General features: G+C 41.2%; 1 protein-coding gene and 1 pseudogene across 1 annotated transcript; one reads left to right on the forward strand and one right to left on the reverse strand.

Moving 5' to 3' along the window:
- Positions 1–3958: 3958 nt before the first annotated feature.
- On the reverse strand, positions 3959–4610 carry LOC147426184 (uncharacterized; annotated as a pseudogene).
- Positions 4611–5124: 514 nt separating this feature from the next.
- On the forward strand, positions 5125–6767 carry LOC147426185 (uncharacterized). Its single transcript, XM_086498183.1, has 5 exons — positions 5125–5132; positions 5404–5508; positions 6346–6383; positions 6510–6578; positions 6658–6767. Exons 1-5 carry the CDS (start codon positions 5125–5127, stop codon positions 6765–6767), a joined length of 330 nt encoding a protein of 109 aa, XP_086354309.1.
- The last annotated feature ends 5212 nt before the right edge of the window (positions 6768–11979 follow it).

Consider the following 11979-nt stretch of genomic DNA (forward strand, 5'->3'; position numbering starts at 1 on the left):
AAAGTTGACAAAATTAATGCCCGAGAAATGTTGACAAGCATGACATTTCCTTTGGGCATTTCAGTAATTTTTTGGCAAATTTGCCAATTATGATCAAGGATAGTGTACCAATTTCCATGCGTTTCAAGTGGGGTCAAGGTGATAAATTACAAATTTGTCATTGGAACATTGAACCTCTTGGTCCATACATCCATATGTGCACAAATTGTGTGTAACTCTTAAATTGCTCCATACTACCAAACTATTTGCAAGGAAAAACCATCCTTTGTAAATCGATATGCATGAGCTCAATAAATAGAGAAAACTTAGCTCTGTCTATGGATTCACTTGTCAGCACAACATGGTCCTATGAAACTAGCAAATTACATAATAGCACAGAAAAGGTAACTAATTACATTTCCTCATGTAGAAAACTCCATGAATGAGTTTCATAAGTACCATCTTGTAGATTCTAAGCAAGCAATTTACAAAGTACTGGAGATAAATGAATTGTTCTTGTAGCCTCTACAAGTATATATTCCGTAGTAAATATAATATGTAGTAACTTATAACAAGATATAACATAAGGTAAGACATTTCTTGTCAACTAAAGGAAATCGCACTAGATCCCTACCTTCTTAAAATTAATAAGACCACCTTCTACTGTTTGGAGGAAGGGTGACTTCAATACGTCTTGATTTTAGCATGGTTCTTAGCATCTTATTACTTGTGCAGTTGGAAGGTTACACCACTCAAAAGGAGTGTGGAAAAGAGACTTCAAGCCAATTTGATAAGCTTCTCAAACAGAAACATCATTGAACAAGAAGACAAGCTCACAAATCAGATCTACTATAACCATCTTGAGCCAAAAAATGCATTGACCTGTAGATTGAGGCCTTGCCCTGTAGAGGAGACTACTATGTGGATACAATAGAGGAGAATAGAGATTCGAGCAATGATCTTAACACTAGTTTGGTATGACAAAGGACACTTTAGTGTCTTTTTTTTGCAGGGATAGAGCATTCCTATGTAAAGGAAACGGCACCGGTTCAAGTCCGTCGCTTTCCTAGATCGGAAAGAAATAAACTGGTACATGAAATTTAGAACACATCTCAATAAATGCTTTTGAAAACCTATAAAATGTTATTCGAAGTACTCATAGAAATTATAATCCCTCATTTTTTATCATAACCTCAATAGTAACTACACTCATGAAAAGAACGTACACAAAACAACATTCAATGTTTCATTAAAACTCGTCTCTAGCGTAAGCAAAAAACAACAATAATTCATGGTAACTACTTATATATGTGTTTGATATTTTTGCTATTATCATGTGAGAAAAAAAAATCTTTTTGACTAGAATTAAATATAGAAAGTCCTGTGGGTCAAATATGCAACGTTCACAAATTCAATTAACAATCACGAAAAACATTTAGTTCATCTAAATTTACAATGCCTTATGATGCATATATACTAAATCTATGACTCCATTACAAAAGGTGATAATTTTTAATGGTTACGCAAACCACATTTGGTGATTTATGGCATATCCAAAAAATTGCTCATGTTGTAATTATGATTTTTTATTTATCAAATATAAGCCTTAAAATAAAGTCCACTTTTGGATTTTTTCGTTCATCTCACTTATTTGTATACAAATACCTCTAATGGACACAATTGGGAGATTTATATACACGCTTGTATTAGTTTTCTAGAGCAATGTTTTTTTTTTGCAAGAAATTATGCACTATAATTTTTTTTAAATGAGCTTAAATTACAAGATGCCTATGAGTTTGAGCCCTTGAAAAATCCTTAGTTGATGGGTATTGACCTATAGCTACATTATACACCTCATTTTTTGTCCTATAACCTCATTATGTTAGTGAAAGAGGTCTTCAAAGACCAAAATTTTCCTCTTTGTTAGCATTTTCAAGAATTGGTCTTTTGATTATAACAAAAATTTAGTCCCATAACTAGGTTATGAAGCTCACTTTCTTGCCAAAATAAGTTTTTTCCTATCCATACACCTTGAAATCTATGAAAAATTTCAAAATCTTATCTTGATGAGCAGTTATATTCAATTTATGAAAAAAAAAAATAACTAATTCTATGATTTTTCATCTTGAAACTTATCATTATAATCTTGATTTGGTATTAATTTTGGCAAAAAAAAAATTTGGCTATGTTCTTCACCTCATGGTTGACCTAAGATATGAACGTGACCTATGAAATTTTTTCTACATTCACCAAATAATTATGACAAGTTCCTAGAAAAACATGACACTTTAGTGTCTCGGGACATTTGAGTGTCCAATTACAGAACCAGTGTTAAGAAAATGCTGCTTCTTAAAGTTGGCACACTACGTAAACCTTAGTTGCTCACTTATTTGATGTTTTACGCAATATTTTCTACTTTTTGGATGAGGATCAAGCCCATTTTCTAGCAGCATGTTGTAGCTAGAAATGCTGGTATGTTGAAGTGCGCACATGAGCGACGTTCACTCCCCTTTGCGTTTAAAAAGTGCAACGGCCCACCTCAATTTTGGACGTATTTGAATTGTTTCCCAATTCCAGCAAGCAATTCCTAAGCCCTACCTATTAATCGTTCAATTCAAACGGCTACGTTCATCATGGCGGGAGAATCTCCAAGTGGCTGTAGCCCTCTTGCAACAGCCCTCTACGCACTCTTTCAAAAGCTGCAACCACCATTAGCCTCTCTGCGAACGATCCTTGATGCATGTGTGCAGGCTACCGTCCGTTTGTTGACGTTCAAATTCGTCATCGACCCGAACACAACCAGTCCATGTGCGCACTACATCTCTTTGACGTTTGGTAGCCTTAGCATTGCATGTCAAGAAGGCACTTACAATTGCAAATGTGGCCATTCTCTTTTCTTACTAAGACAAAAGGCACACTTTCTGCTAGGTAAGGAATTCAGGCAAATGATACTTACATGCAAACAGTCGTATCTTCAAAACCTCGATACCGCAAGGTCAAAGAAAATCAATTGATCATCTCTTTGTCTTGGCGTGGGTAGATAATAGCCTATGATGGCATGAAAAATATCCATCTTTTAAGATCACACACACACACATACACATAGAGAGAGAGAGAGAGATCGAGAGAGAGAGAGATTCAATCTTTAGAGCTACAACAAAAAAGATTATTCCTCATAAGGTTTGAACGAGCTCTCCCCCAACTACCTTGTAGCTATATCTTATCTTCTTTTTGCTTGTTCAACTTAATCATGGTGTAATTTAACCATTCCTCTCACTATATCAGATTTTGCACCATTACGTGTGGCTTTTGCATGACCATGACATCGGCCCGGTAGTGCGTAGCTTGGACAGGAGTCAATGATGTATCTCACCCATTGTCAGTAAGTGGCATTGTCAAGCTTCAAAGCCTCCCACAATCCATGCACAAAACTTGTGAGTAAGGCAGGGAGGCATGCACCCACCAGATCTGACCCAACTCGCATCATCTACAATCTAATGGCCTAATACTACAGCAAGCCCAAAAGAACAGAGCATAAGAGTAGAAGCCACATGGGTGCCAAAGAGACTGTAGCAAGAGGAGATGGGCACTGTCTTCTTGGAACCTCAAGAGCTGCATCCTCCCTTCTCATAGCCATGGCCACTGATGATGAGCTAGAAAAGAATATGGTGGAGCTTGTGAGATAGCTGTGTAAGAGGGAGCTCAAGCATGTATTTGCACTCCTTGCTTCCACCTAGCCTCCTTTCAGAGAATTATCACGCTTCACCTCACCCTCGTCCACTGAATAGAAGAGGTTGCTCCAATCATGCCCTCTCTCACTAGCTTAGGCAAGCTAGCGGCATACAAACAAACATTCATAAATCTCTCTCTCTCTCTCTCTCTCTCTCTCTCTCTCATTGCAAAATGACAGACCGCAAATATAGAATGTATTATAGACCCCGACAATGCACAAATAGTTTTACAATTTCAAAAAGGGAAATTTCATTCAGCTGCATTGAAAAAATGTTCCATCATATGGTGGTTACTCACAACTAGCAGAATCACTTTCGCTTGACAGGGTCAAAGGTAGAGACAGCAGTGACGGCACCTCCAATTGCAACAAGGACAATACCTCCTGCAACAACACTAAGCAGGAGGTTCTTCGAGGGTGACACTCCAGGAGCAACAGCCTCAGCCATATTTGGAATGACTGCTGCAGCAAGTACAGCGAGGGCTGCCGGCACCGCAAGGTTGATCTCTTTCTTTCCATCTGCACTCATTGAGACGTGGCTGCCATTGGAGACGAACTGAGAGGAGAAGCCCGGCTAGGAGCGGGAGCTAGCAAGCAGGGGCCACGGCGGGATAGAACCTTAGACTCTCCCATGGCGCTTGAGGAGCAAGCGAGGTGGAGAGAGGAGGTTGCAACGGTTGCAACAGTCATGGAAACCTTGATCAATGGACGCTCTCAGCAAGCTCTGTTGATGACCTGGAAGAAGGCTGCGTGAAAATGGTAGCCTTCTTTCTCTCTCTCTCTCTCTCTCTCTCTCTCTCTCTCTCAAACACAAACACAAACAGACACGCGTGCGCGCGCGCACACACAGACACACACACACACACATAGGAGTACCTTGTTTTACTTGCTTGCGGGCTGATTAAAAAGTCTTCAACATCAAGCTTCCCTCTCCTCTCTTGAACTGCCTCAATATCCTTGACTCTGTGGTTCACGACTTGCGCTGGCAAGGGTTTTACTAAATAATGAAACCACAACCAATGATGTGCATTGCGGACCAGATTGAGGTATAAGGGGTGCATATGATGAAGAAGCAGACGAGACACTAGAGAGAGTGCTAGTATAGAGATACCTTCTTTTTTTGCCGACTAAAATAGAGAAAAAAGGCTTGAGTTTTATTTTCAAGCATTTTTTGATAAGTCAAAAATGTTGATTGGTTGAAATAAAATAGTGGACACTCATTTAAATGAAGAGTGTAACTCTAATGATGAGCATGTCTTGAGTTTTAAAATATTAAAAATTTTGGGTTGCCTTTAAAAGCATGAAACGTCGAAAGCTTTAGAGGCTAAATGCTAAAGATTGCAAAAATTCAAGAAAAGTAATTTTTTGGTGGTAAAGTGAGAGAGTCATTATTGTGTGTGTCGTGTTCTGATTGGATGTGGAGGTATGGTTAAGAGGATCTCTCTTATCACTAGTTCTTTTGAGGGCTCTCTCTTCAAATTTTAAAACCCACCATTTTGAAACGTGCCTTCTTCATCTTGCGAGCTCTCTCTTCTGCTCTTCTATGTGTTTTCCCCTGCTCGATTTGGCTCTCAATTTGCACCGCCCACCTCTATTTTCTCGCATTCCCTGTTTCCCTCCTTTCATCTTTTGCTTTGCAAGCTCCCATGGCGTTCTTCTTGCTTCGCTATCTTACACTTACTTTCTATTTACAGTTGGCTGCTTTCTCTGTTTGATTTCATTGTGTGGGTTGTCTCTGCAGGTCGTGAAATGAAAGGAGCCAAGGGGAAGAGCGGGTTCTCCAAGCAGACGGACAAAACCTATGTGATCTGAATTCACTCTCTCGTTTTCGTAGCTTTAGCACGCAGAGTTGTTTAGTAAATTTTATGTCTGTCAGTATGCCTCACAAAAAGCCGTTCTAGTGCATACAAAACAATTTTATATGGACATTTTCAATTTGCTGAAGTTCTTACACAAAATTTGTACACAATATGATTTGAGAGACGCAAATGTCTTGATACTCAGGTGGACATCTTTCCAATAGAGTAGAGGTCATTTGGGAAGAACAACAGCATCATTTTTTCCAGAGTACGTGCAGTTTGGATGCAAATGAAAACTGTGCAATTGTCAATGAACATCTTATGACTGGTTTTTTTCTTCTTTCGTGTGAGGGGCGACCTTAATGTGGCAATATACACTAGTTTTATTTACGGGAAGTAGGAGAACCTCAGCCACCTATAATGGAAGGGCCACATTTTTTGAGAATTAGCAAGGAGAACTCCCGAATGCTTTGTGGTTTTGAATTCGCCTCCACCTTCCCTCTACAACAAAATTGTTTACATCAGGGATGAGAGAGAAAGAAACTGTATGACATGACTCTGGCTTCCTTTGGAAATACCATACTTTGCAAGAATTTATGTACCTTTTTGCCCCAATTTCATATAGTCATGAGTAACTTCTAGACACAATTACAATTTATTGAGAAGATTGATTGCAATGTACTTTTGCATCATCTTCTTTGTCAGTTATGCATATTTTTCCTTCATATGTGTAGTTTTCCAATAGAATTTTTTGTTATGCTTGCACAGATGTGAAATTGCATGTTCCAGTTAAATGTCAACGGATTTATGCATGACATTGTTTTTTTAATCCTGTAGCAACTTGAAGAAGAGAAAGCAGGCTTCCAGCAAGGAGGGTAAGGCCAAAAAACCTTTTCATGCTTCATTCCCCTCAACCCTTCTGTTATCCCTCCCCAGCCCTCTGGATGGCGTCGTCTCTAATGTGCTCTTTTCATGCCTTTCCCATGGCTTTTCCCATTTGCGTGGCACTCGCTTGTGCAGCTGCGCTTGCAAACACGCAGGTGTTGGGGTTGGTAGTTCGAATCGCTATGGTGGGGAAGGGTTTCTTTTAATGCGTGTTTGTTATTTTGTTTGTGGCTTGCAATGCTAATGGGTTTCGGCGTTCTGTATGTGCGGCTTGCAGTGATGGTGTATTTGCCGAGGGTTCTTTACCTGGTGCAGAAGGATCGGCCTATGAGCGACACCGCTGGCAATGGATATCGGCATGCTACAGGGCATAGGGGCATCTCATTGGTGTTGTTTTTTGAGCGATATCGATGTGCTGCAAGCCACATCGCTGGCGGATCTTGATGTGCTGTAGAACAGCATCCGACCTTGAGGTTCACTGAGCTGGTAGCCGGACAGGACACATGTGATTGTTCTCAGGACTGCAGTAGGGTACTGAAGAAGGTGGCCAAGTTGCAAGAGGCGTCAACCATAGCTTCTACTCCAGGGTCAGCTCTTCTTCACACGCCTTGCATGACGAGCAACTCCTCTCTTTCTGGCCTCAATTGGCAGCTCCTTCGCGACCCTCTGTTGATCATGGCACTAGGCATAAATCCCTTTCTGGCCTCTTGCAACCCAGCACAGGGCAGCTCCTTCTTTGCCACATATTCAGCTTTGTAGCCTGTAGTTCTCTTATCCTCCTGCTACGTTTACACCTCCATAGCCCGAGTTCTCTCCTCAGTGTTTTTGCTTCCCATCTGCACAGACATTTGCTACAGGTATGTATGTTTTGCCCTCGCCCCTTCCTTCTATGAGGGCGTTTGACGACTCTAGGTCTAGGTCGAGGCTTATGTATTGATGGGATTTTGGATGCATGAAGTGAAATGTGGTTCAGGAATCAAGCCTCGACTCACTAGTGCGTGCATAGCTTTCTTCTGACAACACAAGATGACGTTGCTACCCACCATGACTTTCTCGCTCTGTGCGTGATTCCACACTCCAGCATGCTTTTTTCTTGCCTCTAAGGCAACCAGCATAGCCACCATCATGGGTGCGGGCATGCCATATTTCTTGCTTCCCATCAAGAATACCACATGGCTGGCTGAAATGTCATGCACCTGCAGCTTGCTTGTCATGGTGTCGGTATGCCTTGGTTGACTGCCCTCCTCCCAGCAAGCTTTAGACAGGCATATTGTGAGGCCACAGATGGAGGCTGATAGACCTCATCAAGAGCCCTCAGTGGTTTCGCTATGGAGTGCCCCCATTTCCTCATTCCTTTCCCCCCAGGCCCCCTTAATCTGCCGGCCGCGATTCTCATTTGTTTTTGTTTGTTCACATCTACGGCCGTGTCTTTTGTTCTTGGTTGTTTGCATCCATGGTCTTGTGTTTTTGTATTCTTACAAGTGTCTGACCTTCCATAATGTTTCCGATGTAATGCTTTCTGTTGGTGAGCAATGGGTCGCTAAAGCTTTGCACCTGCAAAAGCACCCAGCACCCATCCTCGTTCAGGGAACGCGATCTGAGCTCGATCTCTCACAATGGATCATCCAAGAAGCTGGTTTCAAGTTTTAGGCCTTTTCTCCTTTGATAAAACGAGTTGAGGAAATGGGTCGGTAAAGCTACACATGGAACATTTATGATACACCCTCACTGAGTGCATTAGCGCGGTTCAGGCAATGTCGCTTGGGATCACCAAAGCAACTCCATGGCGGGTGCCCCTGCAGGCTCGATGACACCTTACAAACTGTTCGGGACAGAGAAGGGTGCTTCTCTCTTTTCCATTGAGCTTACTGTCTGTAGAGTCCGTTTTGGATGTCTGGACCAGCAGGTTTGGTCTCTCATATAGGGTATGCCAGGGGAGCTGCATAAGTTGTGGTAGATAAAGGACAGGTTTTTCTGTAGCGATGGTTCGATTCGGGAGGGTGGACCTCTATGCCTCCTCTCTTGAGGATCCTCTACTTTGATATCCTTTTTCAAGTACAATTTGGATCTCACCCGCGAAAGATAGGGGTTGAGGCATTCCACATCAAGATGCAAGCTCTATGGCTCCGTTGTCAAAAACTTGGAGCGACTAGTGCATCACGGTTGGGAGTACATGAGAATTTCATGCAATGAAGAGCACAGTTCACCAAAATCCTCGTGACATGAAGCTTGCAGACCTGGTGACCTCAATACAAATACTACACAGTGAAGTTGCAGAGCAACCTGGGCAGGCATGTAGCTGCCACCAATCAGGTAAAATACACTCTAAATCCTCTCAAATGAGTGATGTTGGACACCCTCATGGGCTTGTGTTCAAGGCCTTGCTCAAGGAATGTAGCCCCTTCTATGTTGCGTTGTTGGAAGCACAAATCCTTATAATGGTCCCAAGAATTTGTCCCCTTACGAGCCAAAGTGCCCAGAAAAGGTATTGTGCCTGACTATCTATCTATCTTGCTCTTTCATTTTTGAAAGAAACCAATAACGAACAAGATAGCCTGCTCCCTCCGCCTCCATTTATTCGTGTCTCTTCCCTCCATAATCGAAAAATGCGACCCAAGATATAGCAAAATGTGATGCTCATCAAAAACTTCATGATGCCTCATATCTGGCACAAAGACCGGCCAAAACAGCCCCAAGCAATGTAGATTTCTTAAACATCCTCAACTAGCAACTTGATCGTGATTTCGCTCTTCCATTGCAATATAGGACAAAGGCCTTTAATGCACATATGGGAATAGACGTCTATTTCGTTTCTCCTATAAGAATTCACCAGCGCTCTGGAAAGTAATTGGGATAGTTACCAACATACCCCTCAAATTTTAAAAAATCCCAAATTGCTCTCCATTTTTTGCCATAAATTTTCAAAATACCTCCAAAGATTAAAAAATTCGTAGCTTTTCATAAGAAGATTGATTGTCTATTAATATAAGATGCTAAAACTAGAGTTGAGTTGGTTATGTATGTTTCGAAAACTATCTACTTCATAATTTTTAAACATAATTGCTCTTTTTTGAGAGGTAATTTGTGACAAATTACATGCCAAAATAGATCTCAATTGACAAAAAGGAATAAAATTAGAAAATCTTGAAGAATCCAGCCAAAATAGATAAAGGGTATTTTGAGAATTTTTGAAATTTGAGGGGTAGTTTGGGAATTTCCAAAAATTAGAGGGATATTTTGATCATTTTTCCAAATAATTTTATGGAGCCGATTTTGGATTCTTTTCATCCCTTTGTGAGATATTTGAGAAGGAAAGCTTTACCTACCTAAACTTGAACTTTTCAACTAAAAATTGTCAAATTGACTTGGCCTCCAAACCTTCTTGCTAAAATTTGAGCCGGTCATATTTTGATTTGGATAAAGCAAATGTACCTTTTTCCGAGCCTTGCTAGCGGAGCAACTATTTGAGAGAGAGAGAGAGAGAGAGAGAGAGAGAGAGAGAGAGAGAGAGAGAGAGAGAATGTTGTCCGAATGGACAGAGAGGGGTTTTGTGATTGTGACTACCTAATGTGTCTATTTTGATATCCTTGCCCTTTGTCCTCTGGACAAGGCGGTTGCACTGATATAGAGGAAATTGCAAGTACCATAGTAGTAGTCGCCTTACATTCTCTACAGTGGATACCAAACTCTTAGAGTATGTCTACCCTCAAAACCATCACTGACCTTGAATGGCATCACAACAAGGCATACACAAGGATGATGGGAGTCGCAAGCCTAATCATTTGGACCAAGCCGAGAGCTCACCTATAATGATTTTGCATTCATAAATGCATAGCCCCCCATGTGTAGAGTCATGATTGGAAGCATAATCTAGTAGGGTGCTGCCAACATTAGTGTCAATGAAGACCATGAGAGGTTCAAACCAATGGCAATGTCTTGTTACATAGGAGACCTGTCCAAATTGGCTTGGGCCGGCCGGGGACATTAACTTCAAAGTTTTTATTGCAATGAAATATCTACTCAAAATGGCTAAGTGAAAGCTAGATTGGGCAATGGGCATTCCATGACTTGATGGATGTTGCTAAGAAGATGTCACTTGGGCATTCAAGGACTTATCGAATGTTTATATGAACAATTATTTCCACAATACACACTTAATGAGCTAACAACTAGCCAAAAGACTCTATTAATTTAAATTTAAATGCAAAGCCGACATAAATGATGATCCAAGCTTTCTTTGCCCCTACTTATGCATTTTACTTAGGCTTCCATTTTATGGCAGGCCTTGTGATTTTATCACTTGTTATGCTTCTTTTTGAGTCATTGCACTTCTTTTGGTGCTATTGACGAGTTGGAAATTAGTTAACAATAACGAGCTCCATGCGACGTATGACAATGGCATGGTGTGGTAAAATCACCCCATGTTACAAGTTGTGACTGGAGGAGTATGGGCACCCAACCTCAACACTATATCAGAGGGGATCTTGAATAAAGATTGAGCGGTACCGACGAGCAACTAGGGCACGGAATTCAAAATTGGTATGCACCATCAAATGGTGTTGAACTATACTTTTGTTGGTCGAGTGTACTTTTCCTATTTGTGTTTACTATATAATGGTATGTTTTGACATCAACACATGGTTAGGGCATCTGTCGACCAATAGAAAGGTCATGGGTTCAATCGACTCCAGATCACCGCATAGGTCCACTGCTGTTGATCCCAATTACGTTGGGGCGTCTATAACGAAATCGCGAAACGGCTGAAACACATGAAACGTTTCGGTGTGCGAGTGAAACCGCATTACTGAAATGGCTACAAAATTTGGGGCTTTTGGTCGAGATCACATTGCTAGTCAAATCGAAGACTGCGGGCATGGTGAGCCTTTACTAGGAAAATTTTAAGGCCTTTGCGAGTGCAACGGGTCCGATTCTACAGCTTGCGAGTGTTGGCTGCGAGCACTCATTGCTCAATGGTATGGTAACTACTTCAATTTCTCTCTCTCTCTCTCTCTCTCTCTCTCTCTCTCTCAACAGACATGCCACATTAGATAAATTACAATTGATGTGGCCTATCTGATGTGGCATGTCTGCTGAGAGAGAGAGAGAGAGAGAGAGAGAGAGAGAGAGAGAGCCTTATGTCACGTATGTCCCAGTGCCCACACATGTTCTAGAGTCTTTGTTGCTCTGACTCAGAGATTTCTTCTTGCTGAGAGAGAGAGAGAGAGAGAGAGAGAGAGAGAGAGAGAGAGAGAGAGATTGCAATACTTTACTTCATTTTTTGATGAATCTTGAAATTGGCAATGCGGGTCGGGACTATAATAATCATTGGTCAATTTTCTCACGTGTTTTACATGTATCAAAATTTGCAGGGCTGAGAATCTTCGATCATGGTGAGAGGATAGAGCAGGCAGCCAGTAATTGAGAGGGATACATGGGAGTCTACAATTTTCATTTGCAAATATCATAAATCTAGCTCTCGCATGGTTGTATGTAAGATGTGTGGGGATGTGCTTACAGGAGGTGTGACCCTCTTGAAAGCCCATTACGCTTGGATCGCAAGCAAAGGGAGAGATGCATGCAAATCTA

Source organism: Adiantum capillus-veneris, chromosome 24, assembly GCF_014529385.1.
Source record: "Adiantum capillus-veneris isolate H3 chromosome 24, ASM1452938v2, whole genome shotgun sequence".
NCBI classification, from domain to species: domain Eukaryota; kingdom Viridiplantae; phylum Streptophyta; class Polypodiopsida; order Polypodiales; family Pteridaceae; genus Adiantum; species Adiantum capillus-veneris.

Bases quoted from the DNA above. Each gene is read 5' to 3' on its own strand.
- LOC147426185 (XM_086498183.1), top strand. The intron at 6,384-6,509 runs GTAAGGCCAAAA...TTTCCCATTTGC, and splicing joins GCAGGCTTCCAGCAAGGAGG to GTGGCACTCGCTTGTGCAGC. The intron at 6,579-6,657 runs GTGGGGAAGGGT...GGCGTTCTGTAT, and splicing joins TGGTAGTTCGAATCGCTATG to GTGCGGCTTGCAGTGATGGT.